The sequence below is a fragment of the Podarcis bocagei genome (genome assembly GCF_964188305.1).
Source record: "Podarcis bocagei genome assembly, chromosome: 8".
Lineage (NCBI taxonomy): Eukaryota > Metazoa > Chordata > Lepidosauria > Squamata > Lacertidae > Podarcis > Podarcis bocagei.
In genome coordinates, this window is record NC_138133.1 from 82,795,455 (window position 1) to 82,816,318 (window position 20,864).

General features: G+C 46.8%; 1 protein-coding gene across 1 annotated transcript in view; it reads right to left on the reverse strand.

The window, feature by feature from the left end:
• Window positions 1-19,724, reverse strand: part of ST3GAL1 (ST3 beta-galactoside alpha-2,3-sialyltransferase 1) — a 44,935-nt gene extending 25,211 nt beyond the window's left edge. Inside the window, exons 1-2 of the mRNA XM_081204985.1 lie at window positions 19,531-19,724; window positions 557-1,467 (exon numbers count right to left, since the gene is read on the reverse strand). Of these exons, the coding sequence (XP_081061111.1) occupies window positions 557-871 (315 nt within the window). The 5' untranslated portion in view covers window positions 872-1,467; window positions 19,531-19,724. The remainder of the gene's footprint in view (window positions 1-556; window positions 1,468-19,530) is intronic.
• Between the last annotated feature and the right edge of the window lie 1,140 nt (window positions 19,725-20,864).

A 20,864-nucleotide genomic window follows, 5' to 3' on the forward strand; every position in this document is an offset into this window, starting at 1 on the left:
TAGGGACAATTTGGATGAACTCCACGCTTCTCTGAATTTTGCAGCTCAGTTCTCCCGCTATGTAAAGGTAAAGGTGAAGGGACCCCTGACCATTAGGTCCAGTCGTGGCCGACTATGGGGCTGCGGCGCTCATCTCGCTTTATTGGCCGAGGGAGCTAGCGCACAGCTTCTGGGTCATGTGGCCAGCATGACTAAGCCACTTCTGGCGAACCAGAGCAGCACACGGAACGCCGTGTACCTTCCCGCTGGAGTGGTACCTATTTATCTACTTGCACTTAGGGGTGCTTCCGAACTGCTAGGTTGGCAGGAGCAGGGACCGAGCAACGGGAGCTCACCCTGTCGCGGGGATTCGAACCACCAACCTTCTGATCAGTAAGTCCTAGGCTCTGTGGTTTAACCCACAGCGCCACCCACATCCCTTGGTTCACACATACACACCAATTAAAAATGGCTAGGGACAATTTGGATGACTGAAGGCTGGGGGGGGGGAACAACACAAGAAAGTGGGGAGACCCCAAGGCAAACAGGTCTCTCTCCTCCACAGCTAGCTACTCACCAGCCACCACTTGTAGCTGTCTTCGGGCATGAAGGCATTCTGTGTGGTCAGGAAGGGTTGCATAGTTTGGTTGAACCTGTCGTCGAACCACAGCGAGACCCCCTCTTCAGAAATGCACGTGCGGCAGCTGCAAGGCCTCCGGGAATATTTCATCAGTCTCCGAAACTGCTCCGAAAACTGGTAGACGAGCTGTTTGGGGTCCCAGGCGACCATGACCGTGTTGTGGCTGTAGTTCAGCAAGAACGACGTGATGGTAATGACAAACAATAAGGCAAGAGTAAACATCTTGAAGCCCCTCTTCCTGATGGCCAGCATCTTGACCCGCTGCCGCCTCCTCCTCCTCCTTAGCCCGGATGCTTGAGCGAAACGCCAGCGGCTGAGGCAAGCAGAAGCAGAGGTTTCCTTCCAGGGCTCTGTTTAGGCTGCAAACAGTAGCTTAATTGCCTTTATTGTCCAAAAGGAACAGCCCACATTACTGTGTCCTGGAGCGACTGAAACAGGACTGAATCCCTGATCATCTCTTATCTCCTTTTATGAGAAAAATAAAAGGCTCCATCCACCTTCACAACTCTTTTTTGCTTCGGCTCTCCTCCAGCAGCTGCTAATTCCTCCAAAGGTTTAATGAAAGCAAACAACTGCAATTTTCTGTTTCTTTTTTTGCCACCCCGGCAGTTTGAGGGAGGAAATTATTAACAATGTCAAGGAACACTCCCCCACCCACCTCTTTGCTGTGTGGGAAGAGAGACCTTAAATGAAAAAAAGGCTTTAAGTAAGGGCGAAAAAAAATCACTTTTCCTCTGGAAATTATTTCATTAGGGCCGCTGATTAGCTCATTCAAAGGTTGTCGTTCCAGGCAGCTGGCAGTCAAAAGCCTCGTCCACGTTATGATGCTGAAACTCCTTTTTTTCTACCTGGAAAACACAAGGAGAAACTTCGACAGTGAGTTTCAGGGATCTTTCCATTTAATGGGAGGGCGCGGGTTTCATTTCCCAACCCCCCACAGCTTCAAATCAATGGAAATTAAACGTTTCTGCTGCTCCCAACATAGGATTCATGTGTTGAGAAATTTCCAAAGAGGCCTTTTCAATATAATAAAGCCTGCGCTCTCTTGCAGACTGAGCCACCGGTCGGCTGGCTGTTCTGCAACATATTCAGGATATAATCTGTGTTTTTGAAATTATAGTTTGCTAGCATTTTGTGAAATCTACCCGTTACATTAAGGCACAATTGGTAGCACTTACCAACAGAAGAGTATTCATAACAAGCAGAAGTGGAAGTCTGGAATAAATGGAGGGGAGTAGCCGCAGCAAGGCTCCCGCACGAAAACAGATGGACATACGAGGCTGCAGTTTGTTCATCTAGCTCAGGCTGTGCTGTCTACTGGGATAGCTCAGTAGGTAGAGCATGATAATGTCAGGGCTGTGGGTTTGAGCCCCACATTCTGCAAAAGAGTCCTGCATCGCAGGGGGTTGATTCATGTGGCTGAGGCCTCATCGGACGCTTTGCAACTTGCAGCAAGGGCCCTGGCAGCGGATGTAGGAGTTCGCAGACAGCTCTGGCTTAAACAGTGGCAGTCGGAAGCCAAAGCCAAGACCAGCCTTGCCAGCGACCCCTTCAAGGGGGGCAAGCTGTTTAGGGAGGGCTTGGAAGATGCACTGGAAGAGACCAGGGACAAAAAGAAGGCACTGCAATGAGCTCTACGTGGGGCTACCTTAGAAGGTGACCCGGAAACTACAACTAATCAAGAATGCGGCAGCTAGACTGGTGACTGGGAGCGGCCGCCAAGACCATATAACACCAGTCCTACATTGGCTCCCAGTACGTTTCCGAGCACAATTCAAAGTGTTGGTGCTGACCTTTAAAGCCCTAAACAGCCTCAGCCCAGGATACCTGATGGAGCGTCTCCACCCCCATCGTTCTGCCCGGACACTGAGGACCAGCACCAAGGGCCTTCTGGTGGTTCCCTCACTGCGAAAAGCCATGATACAGGGAACAAGGCAGAGGGCCTTCTCGGTGGTGGCACCCGCTCTGTGGAACGCCCTCTCACCAGATGTCAAAGAGAAGAGCAACTACCAAACTTTTAGAAGACATCTGAAGGCAGCCCTCTTTAAGGAAGCTTTTAATGTTTAACAGACTACTGTATTTTAATACTTTGTTGGAAGCCCAGATGGGCAGGGTATAAATAATGAATTATTATTATTATTATTACAGAGAAAGGAAAACTATTCTTCCTTTTGTCCCTACAGGGGCTCATCCAATGCTAGAGACCTCAAGAAACACCACCTGATGCTTCAATCAATCCAGCTGGAGATCAGCGCAATAGAGCCTGTGCCACAACCACAGCAAGGCTTTGGCTGCTACTCTATTCTCTTTATGGTCCCCAAAAAATCAGGAAAATGGAGGGCCATTCTGGATCCCAAGAGAGTCCACCAATCTCTGAGCCACATCAAGGATCCCAATTCTGCCTACAGAGAAGTCACTTCACTCGGTAAGAACCAACATTCGCTCACCATACCTGAAATGAGAGATGTACACAGCAGCTGCTGCCATCAGCAACAGCAGGTAAGGTGGGGGAAGTCAAAACTTTGCCCACAGTTCCCCTGTTCCTGCAACACATACGGGACTTGGATATTGCCCAGCGGCCCTCTGCCCTCTCTCAAAGTCGATTCCGCTCACAACTTTGGATGAAAATGTGGACCAGTGGGGCACAGCAAGTCCAATCATGCTTCTCCCCCAATTCACAACTTCACTCATATTCTATGACCAAGGCTGGTGCCTAAAGCTATTCCCAGGCAGCACTGTTGGAAACCATGCAACTTTCCATTTCTCCAATTTCCTTAGTAACTCGCAGACATGCTAGAAAGAGCTTGATTTAATCCAGGTGTGCAAAGATTTTTTTCTCTCCCCCACCCCCATCCCTTTTAAATGGCTCTCGCAAGACAAATCACCACTGGGCTTGAGCCTAAACTTGAAGAATGTGGCTGCGAAAGGAATTTCACCAGGCCAAGCCAAATAACATCTGGAAGATGTGGGAAGGCCACTCCTCTGAGTCTGTGTGTCACTGTGTTTTGTGAGAGAGGGCCAGAGGTGGCCACAGTCCATAAATCACAGGTGCACAGCCTGTTCTGCCTGCCCAATCCCACCCCACCCTGGTCCTGCGCATGCCCAGCCAAGGAAGGCAAACAGCAGTTAATTCTTTATTGCCAAAATCACACACTTAACAGCAGCTCCTAAGGTACACCAGATGAACACACACAGAATCACAGAATTGTAAACAGAGTTGGAAGGGACCGCGGGGCTCATCTAGTCTAACCTCCTGAAATGCAAGAATCTTTTGCCCAAAGTGGGACTTTAACCCAAGTCTCTCAAGCTCTAGCAACTGAGCTATCCAGGGTTTCTGGCATCTACATGGCTGCTTTCCAGTTTCATGCCCAGCACAGCCGTCAATAAATCTGTGGGACTTATATACCTCGGGTTACAGACGCTTCAGGTTACAGACTCCGCTAACCCAGAAATAGTACCTCGGGTTAAGAACTTTGCTTCAGGATGAGAACAGAAATTGTGCTCCAGCCAGCGGTGTGGCGGCAGAGGGAGGCCCCATTAGCTAAAGTGGTGCTTCAGGTTAAGAACAGTTTTAGGTTAAGAACGGACCTCCAGAATGAATTAAGTTCTTAACCCAAGGTACCACTGTACAGTGGTACCTCGGGTTACATACGTTTCAGGTTACATATGCTGCAGGTTACAGACTCCGCTAACCCAGAAATAGTACCTCGGGTTAAGAACTTTGCTTCAGGATGAGAACAGAAATCGCACAGTGGCGGCGTGGCAGCAGCGGGAGGCCCCATTAGCTAAAGTGGTGCTTCAGAACAGTTTCAGGTTAAGAACGGACCTCCGGAACGAATTAAGTACTTCACCCGAGGTACCACTGTACACTCATCTGATGAAGTATGACTATACCACCTGAGACTTCTCCTGCATGGAAGTTGCCCCTCCTAGTTCTTGGAGACAGTGAGGCTGGGGATGCCGAGGGTTCGACTGGCCTGCCCCTTGCCTGCATAGCCCCTTCCTCTGCTTCCCATCCTTTCTGTGCCCTCATGTCCATCTCTGACTGCTCAGACTTCTGATTTGCGTGTGGCGCAAAACCCCATAAATCGCCGCCCCCCCTCTCCTCTGTCACACACTCGCCAGAGCCCTGCCAGTCTTTCTCTCCCTCCCCACACTTTTCTTCTTACTCCACGCAGAGCTGAAACCTGCACAATTGGGTTTGGCTCAGAATTCCCTGGAATCCATTCAGCCGGGTAAAGAAAGGGCTTCCAAATCAAGAATGTCAGCCCTTGACATTTGCTCAGGTGAAACACAGACGCTGCCGATTGCTCTCCCATGGAAAAGGAGGGAGACGGCTGCCTGCAGGGTTTTCTTCCTGGGAAAGCTCTGCAAAATGCAAGCTTGACTGTTGTAAGCAAACATTCCGTTACACTCGAGTGTGACCAAGAAGCAGGGCAGGGCTATGCAGGTTAAAACTGGTAGAACTGTGCAGCCCAGCCTAGGGTTGATTCTCAATAGCTGTGATAACTGAGGACCACGAGGGGGGAAGTAGCAATTTGAAACACCTCTCCAATGGCATTCCTGATTGCATCTTCTTTGCTTAACTTTCTCCCACAGAAGTGAATAAGGCCGTATCTCAAGTAACCTGCTCCTGAGCTGCAGAAGGCCTTATGTATTAGTACCGTAACCTTGAACTTGGCCCAGTCGCAGATTGGGTGCCGGCGCAAATCCCACTAACAAGGCGTTGCATGCCGGCGGTATTTTGCGCCCACAAGCCGCCTAAGAGATTACGTATCATGAGACCTGTCTAAACTTAACTTCCTTACATGAAGACTATTGTTGCCTGTATTGTGACTTGGTGAGTCACAAGCATGTGATTTCAACTTAAGAGAGTATTTTAAAACAGGCAAATTAATTGCTCTTGCCTTTAAGCTGCATTCTCTGCTATGTTCCTTTCTTCGCCACCAAAGGCTGGCAAACAGGCTTTGCTTGGTTATCTGGGGTGACAGCCCCTCACTGCCTTGTCCCGTGAATCAAACTTTGCGCGCACGCACGCGCACACACACACACACACACACACACACTCTTTGCATCCTTATCCCCAAAGTTTTGTGGCACATTCTGATATCAGATGAGGCCAGCACTGAGGAAACAGCAAAAGAAGGGGGGGAAAGCAGCTTCCTGTTGCTCCTGCCTAAATTCCACATGCAATGCTGTCAGCTGCTGCATTGGTTGGATGGACATAAATGCTTTAGCTGAGATTCCTGCATTTCAGGGGGTTGGACTAGATGATCTCAGGGTCCCTTCCAACTCTATAATTCTAAGGAATATGAGCATTCCCCAACCTGGCACACTGCAGGTATTTGGGACTACAACTCCCATTAACTCCAGGCAACATAGCCGTGCATTTAGAGTGCATTGGGTTGGCCTAGACTGGCATGATGCATCTGTGCCAAATTTGCCATGGTCTATGATTGGACGCAGGTGGTGCTGTGGGTTAAACCACAGAGCCTAGGACCTGCTGATCAGGTCGGCAGTTCGAATCCCCGCGACGGGGTGAGCTCCCGTTGCTCGGTCCCAGCTCCTGCCCACCTAGCAGTTCGAAAGCACGTCAAAGTACAAGTAGATAAATAGGTACCACTCCGGTGGGGAGGTAAACGGCATTTCCGTGCGCTGCTCTGGTTCACCAGAAACGGCTTAGTCATGCTGGCCACATGACCCGGAAGCTGTACGCCAGCTCCCTCGTCCAGTGAAGCGAGATGAGCGCCGCAACCCCAGAGTCGCCCACGACTGGACCTAATGGTCAGGGGCCCCTTTACCTTTACCTATGATTGACACTGGGAGATCGGTCCAGTGCAAGACAAAAGGTCAGCTCCAACTGACCCACAACTAGCATGCTCACACCTTTGTGTGTGGCAGATGTACAGGGTGTACATTTTATGGGATGCAACATGCCCAAACCTGGTCTCTGAGGCATGTTCTAACACTGCCCTGCGCCTGCCCAGCATCTGAGTAAGAACCAGCCCACGGCATAAAGCGAGGCAACGCAGCATTATTAATAGCTAAAGCAGGCATGTTGTGGGCAAATGTAACAGGGCAGTGCTGCCAGCAAGCTTGGCTGTGAGCTGTCACTCCAAAGGCTGAAAAAATAAATAAATACAGGACATCTGATAGACCTGCTAATGCTGAATGGCAGTCCTGCAAGATCAGATGTGATATCCACTGCTTCTTTGGGTTGTCAAAATAAAAAAATTCCTTCCAGTAGCACCTTAAAGACCAACTAAGTTAGTTCTTGGTATGAGCTTTCGTGTGCATGCACACTTCTTCAGATACATGCACACAAAAGCTCATACCGAGAACTAACTTAGTTGGTCTTTAGGGTGCTACTGGAAGGAATTTTTTTATTTTGACTATGGCAGACCAACACGGCTACCTATCTGTCTTTGGGTTGTGACAGGCTTTGGGACTTGACCAGGAGACTCCATTGACTGAAGATCGGGACAACATTTCTTAAGAATGTATTAATGCTGGTGCCCTTGTCTGGACCAGTTGTGCAAAAGCTTCTTGCGTGAAGGTCCCTGCCCCCTCCAGCCAATTAAAAACATGCCATCTCACCCATCAATTCATTCTTAAGACAGCTAAATTCAAATGCTTTTGCGTACTACAAAAATGATTTTAGAGGCATCTTTGGGGAACACAGAGGAAGTTTTCCCACCGGGACCTGGGGCCACCCAATGAAGTGGAAGGTCTGAAGCAGTGTTAGAACCTCAGATATATAAGCTAGGCACCAAATAGCTCCCTAAACCAAGGTTACAGTTGCCAAAACAAGAATGCCTAGTTACTATTCGGGGGTTAAGGTAAAGGTAAAGAGACCCCTGACCATTAGGTCTAGTCGTGTCCGATTCTGGGGTTGCGACGCTCATCTCGCTTTATTGGCCGAGGGAGCCAGCGTACAGCTTCCGGGTCATGTGGCCAGCATGACTAAGCCGCTTCTGGCGAACCAGAGCAGATCACGGAAACGCCGTTTACCTTCCCGCCGGAGTGGTACCTATTTATCTACTTGCACTTTGACGTGCTTTCGAACTGCCAGGTTGGCAGGAGCAGGGACCGAGCAACGGGAGCTCACCCTGTCGTGGGGATTCGAACCGCCGACCTTCTGATTGGCAAGTCCTAGGCGCTGAGGTTTAACCCACAGTGCCACCCGCGTCCCTTAGACAGCTCTAAATTCTTATTTATCAACTGACTGACTGTCTGTGATTGACTATCAGTTAAACATCTGGCTAGTTCAGATGACAACCTTGAGCTCGGTTATGAACTTTGAGAACTTGATCCAGGGACTGTCCACATTTATAATGGCCTATTCTGATCTCTTTTTCTTAACGGTGACATATAATGTAGGGATATTCTTCACAACTGTGAGCAGAGCAGCTGGGTGGGGTAAATGAAGACAAGCAACAACAATGAACTAGAACGTTGTTCCATTCTCCTGCTCAGGCATGCAAATATCCATGAATCTGTTCAATCCTCTTTCAGAGCCTTTTGTGTAGGTGGCAACTACAACCTCTTGTGAGAGCAAATCCCATTGTTTAACTAGGCAATGTGTGACTAAGTACGTTCTTTTGTCTGCCTTGAACCTTCAAAACGGTGTTCGAAATTAGCCCTATGCGCCAAGATAATTGCCTGAGATAGAATAAAATGGATAGAATTCCACAGGATGTGGTATTAGTGTATACAAACAGTCAAGATGCAATGATCCCCAGGCACGTATCTCCAGATGGTGGAGATGTCAGGAGCCATCTTGGTGCCTAGGCATCTTCACTTGGTCACAAGCAGCCAATAGTCAGATGCAAACTGTGCTTGATCCCTGGCTAATTTCGAACACCATTTTTGTTAAGTTGTGGGTGAACATATCAGACGACACAGCGATTCTTCAGACAGCTCTTGTTTATTCACAGGCCAGAACAGAACTGAGCTGAAGGGTTCAGCCAACCTGCTTATATAGAGCTCAACTACAACGCAACAGTAACAACTTTCTGCAACTATCCAATCACTGAATGTCACTTTCAGTTCCTTATTTGCATATGTGGACCTGAATGAAAACTATCTACAGTATCCCCCTGATGGCCCAGGGTGAGAACTTCAGTACATAACAGTTTTGAAGATCCAAGACAGACAAAAAGAAAGTACTTAGTTACACACTGCATAGTTAAATGAGGGAATTTGCTCCCACAAGAGGTCATAGTTGCCACCTACATGAAAGGCTTTGAAAGAGGGTGAAACAGATTCATGGATGATAAAACTCCCAATGGCTACCAGGCCTATGTTGGAGGCAGTATAACTCTGAATATCAGTTTCTGGAATTGCAAGCATGGAGAGTGCTGATGCGGCACTCGGGTCCTGGTTTTTCAGGCTTCCCATAGGGATCTCACAGAAACATGGAGTTGGAAGGGACCCTGAGGATCATCTACTCCAACCCCCTGCAATGGAGGAACATGCAGCTGTCTCTTATCGGGATCGAACCTGCAACCTTGGCATTGTGAGCACCACAGTATAACCAGCGCAGCTATCTGAGCTAGTCTGGCAGCTGTGGGAACAGGATTCTGGACTTGATGAAACTCTGGCCTGCTCTAGGCAAGGGTCTTAAGGTTGCGGGTTTTTTTTATTTTTAAGATATATTTGCAAAAAGAAAATCTAAAATTGAACAGAAGGAGGGGGGAAAGAAACTTTGGCATCTGACCCTAACAGTAACATTTCGTTCATCTTGAGGCCCTGCTTCAAAGATTTCCTAGATAATAACGAAAAGTCGTGTGCAGGTTACGAAACTTGGTGTCTTCCTCAAAGGGTTGTCAGTACGCAGTCTTAACGCTGCGCCTGCAGTTCATTTTCTGTGCCTTTGCTTCAACGGAAGACAATGGTCACCATGTTGCTTGGCAACGCAGTTATTTTCAAGTTGACAGCTTAATTAAAACCAATGAAGAATTTTGTTTGCAACAGCTGAGTCCTTGGCCCCTCCCGGATACTCTGCTTCCTCCCAAGTCTTTCCTTTGACAGGAGAGAAGACAAGAGGCAGACCCATCGCCCCAATTAAAAAACACAGCTGCAATTGTGTGGTCCAGCCTTTGTTTTCTCCCTGCAGAAAAGGCGCTTGGAGTAAGTCTGCTTCCTCTCCTATCTCTTCCATTCTCCCATTGCCATGCATGGTCCAGATCATCTTCCAGAGGTCTAACCTGCTACTTTTTAAAAGTCCCATAATTTTGCCAGATTTGGTGGCTGGAAGGTTTGGTGCAGGTGGCACCTTACCTAAGTGTCGTAAGATGCACAGGGGTCTTCCGCTGACGTGAAAGGAGCCACACACAACACTGCCGATTCATATCAAGGCATGAATCCCATTCCATAAGTTCATTCCTATTAAAACAAAATCCGACCGGACGCTTTTGTCCTTTGGTTCAGAAACTCCTTCCTTTAATTAGGCTGCAGTAAGAGACTAGGGTGCTCACTGGAAGGACAGATCCTGAAGGTGAGGCTCCAATACTTTGGCCACCTCATGAGAAGGGAAGACTCCCTGGAAAAGACCCTGATGTTGGGATAGATGGAGAGCGCAAGGAGAAGGGGACGACAGAGGACGAGATGGTTGGACAGTGTTCTTGAAGCTACCAGCGTGAGTTTGACCCAACTGCGGGAGGCAGTGGAAGACAGGAGTGCCTGGCGTGCTCTGGTCCAGGGGGTCACGAAGAGTCGGACACGACTAAACGACTAAACAACAACAACGAGACTAGGGATTCACTAGCTTCTGTGGCCCTAGATTATGCTCTTAAGACACATGTGGGCAACCTCCCCCCCCCCCAATGTGGCTTAGCACATCTTGGCCTGGTCAAAGCCTGGATGCATGACCACTTGGGAACTACATGTACTCTGCCCTGCTGGAAGAAAGCTGGGCTGTAAATGGCAGGAAATGATTTTTAAAATCAAGGACACCCCACAGTACCTCAAGGATCATCATCTTAGGCCCTTCTTCATGTGCCTTCTCTACGAGAGGTCCAGAGGGGGACAGCACAAGAACGGGCCTCCACGTTTGTGGAATGCTCTCCCCAGAGAAGATTCTCGGGCACCTTCATTGCATATCTTTATGCGCCAGCAAAAGAAAGTTCCTCTTCTCCTAAACCTTTGGCTGTTGAAACAATCTAAGGCAGGGGTCTGCAACCCGCGGCTCCGGAGCCGCATGTGGCTCTTTTACACCTTTGCCGTGGCTCCGGGGCGGATACTAGCGAGGGGAGGAAGCGCATTGTGCGCCCCAACACTCCCCACTGTGGCGGGCGCTGTACTGGCTGTGACGTCGCATGGGGGCGGTGCATGCGTTAAGTCACACACCGCCCCGACGTCACCTTCCCGTCCGCTGTCAGATCGGACATTAAGGTAAGAAACAATATATGAAGTTATATTTGTTTTAAATGTCGCAATGGTTTTGCGGCTCCCATTTTTTTTTCCTTCGGAAACAGGTCCAAGTGGCTCTTTTTGTCTTAAAGGTTGCAGACCCCTGATCTAAGGCCTTTTAAACTGTGCGTAGGATGGATGAGCTCTTGTTTTGTTTGATATTACATTACAGTGGTGCCCCGCAAGACGAATGCCTCGCAAGACGGAAAACCCACTAGACAAAAGGGTTTTCCGTTTTTGAGCTGCTTCGCAAGACAATTTTCCCTATGGGCTTGCTTTGCAAGATGAAAACGTCTTGCAAGTGTTCCGATTTTTTTCCGCTCCCCCCCCCTTTTTCTAAGCCGCTAATAGCCTTTTAGCCGCTAATCCGCTAATCCTTTAATAGCCGCTAAGCCTTTAATAGCCGCTAAACCACTAATAGCGCTAATCCACTAATAGGGTTGCTTCGCAAGATGAAAAAAACCGCTAGACGAAGAGACTCGCGGAACGAATTAATTTCGTCTTGCAAGGCACCACTGTATGTACTTTTATACTGTAAACTGCCCTATGATGAAAGGTGGTATAATAACAATAATATATCCAAATATTTTTTACAGGTGTATCTAACTGATTTATCACTTATATGTTTGCTGCCTGCCAGATGGAGGGGACCCCCCCAATGTCTCCTGGTAAACAACGTGAAAAACAGCCGTGCAAAGCGGTACCTCAGAGCCAACTCTGTTTTGCTTCTCCTGCTCCAGAATAAAAATAAATTCCCTGGCAAGTCTTTTCTGCTGTTGGTTTTGACCTGGAACAACGTATCAGGGCCAGGAACTGGCAGAGCCTCATTCATCACAATGAAGAGGTTTGAAAGGCTTTTAGAATTATGCGCCGAGCATCCGAGTTGTTAACCGTTTGAGTAAATCAATGGTTATCGCATCTTATCAGTGTACAGGCTCCTCGTAACAGGCTTAGACCAGCTAGCTGGATAAAAGGCTCTTTTCCCGCCGGTAATTTAAGCCGAACATGGGAGAGCTGGCATGCCCTTATTCTTCATGAGCTCAGTGGGTCTGTTGCTGTCAGATGAAATAAATGGCCACCCTCTCTTCACTCTAACGCTCCGAGAAGGATTCTGGATAAATTTAAATGGAAAGCAGACATTCTGCACCCTCAGGACACAGCAACAAAACCGCCCCCTTCTCTTTCGCAGTTTTATCTGTAAATGAAACCAGTTTGCAGCGGGGAATCGAGGCTTGGGGCCCCCTATACATACAGCAACATCTGCCACTCTGCATGAGCCTGTTCAGCCTGTCTATATTCTGGGTTGCCAATCAGGGCATCTAGGCAATACCAGGCGAAATGGACCAGTTGTCCGACTCTTTCTCAAGCAGCTTCACGTATCTATGGAATTCACTTTCCTCAGGAAGTAGTGGTGGCTGCCAACCAGGAATGTCTTTAGAGGGGAATTAGACACATTCTTGGATGATAAGTCCACCAATACCACCAACCAAGGTGCCTAGGTTCAACTTCCACTCTGCTAGGAATTGTAGGCGGCGGGAAGGCTGTTGTGCTCAGGTTCTGCTTGAGATCTTCCTAGGAACATCTGGTCAGGATCCTTGAATAGATGGGCCTTTGGCCTGATCCAGAAGAATCTTCCTCATCTTCTTGCGTTAACTGCAAGGAAAGGGTTTGACATATCCCTCCCCCACAGGCCCATTTCAATGTTTGGGGCTACAGTTCAGAGTTATAAACTTAGATATATAAGCTGGGTACTGAATGGCTCCTTAAACCAAGGTTACAGTTGCCAAAACGGAATGTCTAGTTGCCATTTGGGGCAAGACGGCTCTAAATTCTCATTTTTCAGATGATGGACTGACTGTGATTGATCCTCAGTTAAACATCTGGCTAGTTCAGAGGACAACCTTGAGCTAGGTGAAGAGCTTTGAAAACTTCAGGAAGAAACATCACTTAATCCAGGGTCTGTCCACATATATAATGGCCTATTCCGACCTCTTTTGCTTAATGGTGACACGGGCCATTCATAACTTAGGAATATTCTTCACGACTGTGAGCAGGGCAGCTGGGTAGGGCAAATGAAGACAAGCTAAATCAATTAACTATAATGTTGTTCACCGCTCCTGATCAAGCTGCATAGAAAGAGCATTTTGGTTCCTGAAATTCAATCCGATTGTGCAAATAAAATGTAACGGAGAGAATTCTACAGGATATGGTATCAGTGTGTGAAAATAGTCAAGATCCAACGATCCCCAGGCACGCACCTCCAGATGGCATCTTCATTTGGCCGTGAGTAGCCAACAGCCAGGTGTAAAATGTGCCTGGCTCCTGGCCAATTTCGAACACTGCTACTGTCACTTGATGGAGATGGCTGGAGGTTAAGGCTTCCAAGAGACATAAACACATGTGGCATTTAACACAGGGGAAATGGCTCCATGCCAGTGGCTATGTTTGACCTCAGTGTTGGAGGAATTGTGCCCTCGTATTGTGCTGGGAATCGCAAATGGAGAGACAGTTGCTGTACTCTGGGTTTTGCCTATGGGGTTCCCAAAGGCTTCCGGCTGGCCAGTGTGAGACCAGGCTCCAAGACCAGATGGGCCTTTGGCCTGATCCTGGTTCATATATCTAAATGATGCCTCTTTTCACCAGCTTCAAGTATTTTTCACAATAACACGCCTCCTTCCTAACACACAATGGGGGAAATCTCGTTGTAAGCAGCCCTCGGGAAACCAGCCAATTATGCTGAGAGGGCGAAAAAGCCACGCAGAAGTGACTTTGGCATCTGTTTGATCCATGAACAGGGCGTCACCCACCTTGACTCCTTTATCCTTTCCAGCTCTTCACTTCCATTTTCATGCAGTGCCAGCCTGGGTTGGCACGAGAGAAAACCCACTAACACCTGGCAATTAACCAAAGACCTCCAGAGCAAACCTCGCCAGCTGAGTCTTTGCTCCGATTTGGGGCATTAATGTTGTTTTTTTAAACACCACTTTCCTGCAGGGCGTGTTGGCCCAACTTTGACGGAAGGCCATCTGCACGCCAGGCTGCCAATATCTACTAAGCCAGCCCTAATGCTGTGTGTCATCTGTTCCTCCGTCTCCCTTGCACCCATGAGATAAAAGGACAAAGCCAACGCATTAGCACAAGCCCCTGGGAGAAGCATCTCAAATTTGCAGCCTGCTGCATACACCCATTCGGCGGGCACGGCGCCTTGGCAGCCAAAGGACTTTGGATGCTCTCACATTCGGAACAGCAGGGGGGAAAGAGACTAATCTGGTTCAGTGTGTGCCATGTACACCTTACTAAGCTGGTCTGCTTAGGCCTGGCAGCAGGAATGGCTGTTGGAGGTCAAACGTAGGATCACAGGAAACTGCCTTATATATAATCAGACCACTTGCTTATTGAGCTTAGTGCTGCCTACACTGACCGGCAGAAGCTCTCCAGGATTTCTTGCAGGGAGATGCTGAGGACTGAACTCAGGAGCTTCTGCTTTCAAGGCAAGAGATGCTCGACCACTGAGCTACCGTCCTTCCCAAAGGTCCGGGCAGAGACATTTCCTTGCTACTTGAAAACTCAGCTTTCCGACTGACAAAAAATTAAAGGTTGGGTTTGGAGGGAAATTCGGGGAAAGTTACATCCTGCAGAGGGGTAGAAACTACTCTGGAGTGTGTTAAACATCTTGAATAATTGCTATTACAGAGAATGTTCAGCTATTTTTCTATTCTTTTATATTACAGTGGTACCTTGGTTCTCAAACGCCTTGGTACTCAAACAACTTGGAACCCCAACACTGCAAATCAGGAAGTGTTCTGGTTTGCGAACTTTTTTCAGAAGCCAAACGTGCTCCGTTTTGAGTGTTATGCTTCCGTTTTGAGTGCTACGCTGAGGTCTGTCTCTTTTTCCTATTTATTTTGCGTTTTTGTGACTCTTTTTTGTGTGACTGTGTAGAACCCAGTTCAGCTACTGATTGATTGACTGTGTGACTGCAGTACATTGTTAATTGCTTTCATTTCATGGATGAATGGTCTCGTAAGACAGTAAAAATCATGTTAATTTGCTGTTTTAGGGGTTGTTTTTAAAAGTCTGGAATGGATTAATCCATTTTGCATTACTTTCTATGGGAAAGTGCGCCTTCGTTTTGGAATGCTTTGGTTTTGGAACGGACTTCCGGAACGGATTAAGTTTGAGAACCAAGGTACCACTGTATATGATGTAAATGAGATAAAGGGTTTCTTTTTCTTTTAGTTATTTCTTATCTATACTTTTTCTTTTTATATATATAATTGTGTTTTGCAGTACAGTGGTACCTCGGGTTAAGTACTTAATTCGTTCCGGAGGTCCGTTCTTAACCTGAAACTGTTCTAAACCTGAGACACCACTTTAGCTAATGGGGCCTCCCACTGCTTCTGCGCAATTTCTGTTCTCATCCTGAAGCAAAGTTCTTAACCAGAGGTACTATTTCTGGGTTAGCAGAGTCTGTAACCTGAAGCATCTGTAACCTGAAGCGTATGTGACCCGAGGTACCACTGTATTCTATTTTATATTTTCTTTTCCTTTATTATTATTCTTTCATGATATATTGCTTTTTATAAACGTGTTTGGATTTTAGGACTTAATATGTTAAAAACCTTCAATAAAATTGCTTTTAAGAATAATAAAAAATACAGTTTTAAATGGAGATGCTGGGGACTGACCTCGGAAAGTTGTGCATGAGAACCAGGCACTTCCCCCTATCCTTCTTCGTAAACAGTCCCACGTACCACCGCAGTGCAGAAGATGTCACAATCCGAACCCACATCTCCAACCTGCCCTTTCCAGATATGCTGTACTTAATCCCCCGAGCTGTACCTCTGCAGGCCAAATCTAGGGACACACATGCTACTTCCAAGTGAGCTTGTTATTAACTTCCAAACTCAAGTTGCCCATCAGTTACGGGACAGATAACTGAGTGCAGCAGAGGCCAAAGACTCAAGGAAGCGCTGGATGTTATGTAAGCAGAACATCAGAGACAGAAAGTGCTTATCTAAGCTTCCAGCGAGCTTGTTTTACTCCTCTCCATCTCCCCTTTTGTTACAAGAGACTCTTATCTGATCTCTCCTCGTATTTATTGGGTTCTCTTACCCTTTCCTTGCCCTCTTGTGCTCTAAAGTTCCACTGAAAAGCTCTCCAACAGCTCGCTACTTGGAAACCGAAATATTATGCTGCTAAACTGGGACAAGAGTTACAACCTAATCCTTAGGAGGGGGCGGGGAAGCAATAAACGAAATACCCCGGAAAACAGGAACATAGCAAGCTGCCATATACTGAATCACACTTATTGGTCAATCTAGCTCAGGGGTCAGCAAACTTTTTCAGCAGGGGGGCGGTCCATTATCCCACAGACCTTGTGGGGTGCCGGACTATATTTTTTTGGGGGGGGGGGAATGAACGAATTCCTATGCCCCACAAATAACTCAGGGATGCATTTTAAATAAAAGCACAGATTCTACTCATGTCAAAACACACTGATTCCCAGACCATCCGCGGGCTGGATTTAGAAGGCGATTGGGCCGGATCCGGCCCACGGACCTTAGTTTGCCTACCCAAGATCTAGCTCAGCTATGCCTACATTGGCTGGCCAGAGATGGTGGTGCGAGTTGTCATTTGCCAACTCCCAAAGCGTCACAGGTTCTCCACACCAGCTCTAAATTATTCCCACCACATATTATGATGTCCTGTTCTGGACCGACAGCCTATCAATGATATTTAGGTAAAAGTACCCCTGACCGTTAGAGACGTGGGTGGCACTATGGTCTAAACCACAGAGCCTACGACTTGCCAATCAGAAGGTTGGTGGTTTGAATCCCAGCGACGGGGTGAGCTCCCGTTGCTCGATCCCTGCTCCTGCCAACCTAGCAGTTCGAAAGCACGTGAAAGTGCAAGTAGATAAATAGGTACCGCTCCAGCGGGAAGGTAAACGGTGTTTCCGTGTGCTGCTCTGGTTCGCCAGAAGCGGCTTAGTCATGCTGGCCACATGACTTGGAAGCTGTACGCTGGCTCCCTCAGCCTATAGAGCGAGATGAGCGCCACAACCCCAGAGTCGGCCACGACTGGACCTAATGGTCAGGGGTCCCTTTACTTTTACCCCTGAACATTAGGTCCAGTCGCGGACGACTCTGGGGTTGTGGCGCTCATCTCGCTCTATAGGCCAAGGGAAACCCCGTTTGTCCGCAGACAGCTTCCGGGTAATGTTGCCAGCATGACTAAGCCGCTTCTGGAGAACCAGAGCAGCGCACGGAAACATGATATTTGAATGGCCCCAAATTTCAGCATTTTGAATGAGGGAGAACAAAAGACCCTCTGTCCCATTTCTGCACTGCACACATAATTGAATCAATATATATATATATAAATAACATTTTGGTATGCACACATATTTGGTGTGTGTATTTGGGATACCATAGGAAGGAGGGGCTCTCTCATGATTTAATTCTGCAAAGATTTTATTGGGTGGGTGGGAAGATTATTTCCCTAAGGCCACCACTTGTCGATCCCTCTGCTACTACGATTTTTGCTCACCACGTGGGAGGTATTCTAAAGAAACCAGATTAGCATACATTAGAGAAGCAGTAGGCATGGCATTATCGGAAATGAGGAAATACATTTGAGAGTCACATTCAAAGGGGATTTGCACATCACAAAGCCCACAGTGTGGCTTCCTGGCTGCGAATCCCAAAGCATATTAAAAATGTTAATGCTGAATTAGGTAGATGGTGATAACTTTGTTGTTGGTGAGGGATCTCAGGGAAGGGAAAATGTGTGGACATTAAAATAAAAGGAATATATAAAAAATGGGTCCTTTTGCCTGCTGTGATAGATGCCAATTTTTGTTTTCTTTCAAAGCGTGAAGGTAAAGTGTGCCATCTCTGTTTTGACAGGAAAAGTCCCCGACAAACACACACACCAGCCCAGTTAAAGATTTCCAAAGACCTTGTATTCATACAGGCACAGATTAGCAGAGAAAGACTTTAATTGAAATGCCACACACAAGGATTTTTTTATTTAAAAAAATGTGTTGATGAATGTTTGCAGGAGCACTGGAGAAAAAGCTGCCTGCAACTGAGTCCTACTCATGAGGAGACTGGCCAAAATGAATGACCGTAAGTTAGCTGTGTCCATTAACTTCAATGGTTCTGCTCTGAGTAGGGCTAGCATGGAATACCATTCCCCCAAATGGGAAGCTGAAGTCCAAGTGAGAGATGTCCACAGCAGAAAGGGAAATCTCGTTGGGTACTAAATTTTATATGTCTCATTGTGTATTAATATTAATTAATAAATAATAATAATAATAATAATAATAATAATAATAATAAATTAAAAAATGTATTCCAACCTTTCTCAAAAGATCCCAAGGTGATGTACAACATTATAAAAACACATTACAGAACATCAGTGATAAAAACATAATAAAAAACATAATGACACACAGCCTAATAGCAAAATCTTCATCCTAACAGTCCTTACACAGGCCATAGATTATTTCATAGCTATAGGCCTGGGTAAAGAGGAATGCTTTTGCCTGGCACTTAAAGAAATGCAGTGACGGTGCCAGGAGAACTTCTCTGGGGAGGGCATTCCACAATCGGGGAGCCGCCACAGAAAATTCTTCCTATATGGGAGCCAGTTGACAGCAGACACACTGTATTATGTTGAAGAAAAATGACTTAAGATAAGGATCCTTGGGATAGGGAACTATGCTAGTGGCTACAGGGAAATCTAAGAAAGTAAGGAGAGCCCTGTTGGATCAAACCAAAGGCTGCATCCAACTAAGTTCTACTCACGAGTAGACCCATTCAAACTAATGGGTCCCAAGTTAATCATGGCCACTTCTTTCAATGCTAAGTGCAACTAGCATTGGATTTAGCCCCCAAAGGCCCATCTGGCTCAGGCTTCCCCAACCTGGTGCCCTCCAGCTCCCACCAGCCCCAGCTAGCAGGCTGGTCTACCATCCTGTCTCCCCCTACAGAGGCCTCCAGGGGGCCTGGAGTGGTCACAGGATACTGACTTGTGTTTGTGTGTGGACAAAAAAAATGAGATTGTTGGCTCTGGGAAAGGGCAACGTGGCTAGCTAGAATCCTGAATAGGAGGATGACTCCATGCTGCAACATTTTGTTGCAGGCACCACTTGAGTAGATCAATGGTGAATCCTCCTCAAATCAGTTCCCCCTTCCAGCCCCGAATTTTAAAGCCGTGGGTCCTAGGAAGGGGGCGGACTGAGCTCTGGAGGTAGAAGCGGCAGAAGTGGACTGGATTTGGAGAGGTTCTTTTGCTAAAGCTAAACGCTTCTTCTTTGCTACTTTCCTTTTGGCCTTTTGCAATCTCTGCCCGGGGAAGGACTGCTCCTTTAACGTTCAAGAGCTCTTCGCCCCTCCCTCCCTTTCCACATGGCAGATTCCAGGACGGAGGCTCGCTTGCTGAACCTGCATGCAACTCGGCATTGTGAGAACACAAAGGGTCCTATTTACCTTGCCAGCCTCTTTCACTTGGCTGCTTTTCCGAACACTGGCCGCACTGTTGATGGATTTTCTCCTGCCACGGCAGGTCACCGCTTCTTCCCCTTGTTTTTGCCAAAGCCGCTCTCCAATTTTGCTCTATTCTCCGGTGAATATGCGGTTCTGCAGCAGACAGGTGGTGTGGGCACAGACTGGGGGTTTTCGTAGATCTGCAGGGGTGGAGAGTAGGGAATTTAGCACTGCATGCAAAGATCAAAACATGTATCAGGAGCAAGTATCTAGTCTCTGTTGACTATGAAAATAAGCTTCGAAATCTATAGGCCTGGTGAAATTTCAGAAGGCACCTGTAGAAGGGAGATCTAAATAAGATTTCCTATGGAGAGAAGCAGCAAAGTAAATTCACAGGTTGTGTGCACCTTTTTTACAACCTTATGTTCCTGTAGCTTAGTTAGATGAACTTTTGCCAAAAAAAACCAAAGAAATGAACTTGAAAATAGGTCACCCCGAAATCAATAAATCTATTTTTGTATATGTAACTGTATAATGTATTATGTAATATGCAGTGCTTTTTTTCTAGAAAAATAGGTGCTGGTACTCACCATGAAGTTGTTGCAGTGAGTGCCACGCATTTTTTTAAAAACCATAAAAGAGATGCCGGTACTGAGTACCTATGAGTACCCCTTGGCAAAAACACTGGTAGTATGCATAGCATGTACACGAAAAATGGAGCTTGCAAATTTTCTGATACTTGTACAATGTACAAAACATTGTACATCACTTCTTATTGCTTAGAATAAATTGAGGTTCTTGTGCAATATTGTATATTGCCACTGAAAGAAGTATTAAAAATTAAGAAGTTTAGCTGCGTGCCCACAAGGCTTTCTACATAGACAAATTTTTGGATTCTACTAGAACGTTCTAAACAGCTTTAGGATGCTCCAGGCACTATAAAAATTCTTAAAAGTACCATAAAGTTTTTTAAAGTGCTAATACTCATGAAGAGTAGCATCACATATGCAGTGATTGCAACTTTTCATTTCGGGGTGACCTTTTACACAACTGAGAAGAATTAGTTCCTTTTTTTCAGTGTTTCTAAGCAAAGGTTCATCCATTTATGATTCAGGAAAACATTTTTTAAAAAGTCAAGAAGTTAAAACCCTAGCATGCACGTTTAGCAGAACTTAGACGGGTCATCTTTCATCGGGAAAAGAATTTGGCACTGCTGTTTGGCACACAGACTCGTACATGTATTTTCTGTGCTGCCACAGAATCGTGGCCTGCTCACAGTCCTGGTGCTCGAATTTCAGAGCTCAGGTTTTGGGGACTTTCCCTTGCACCTTAATAAG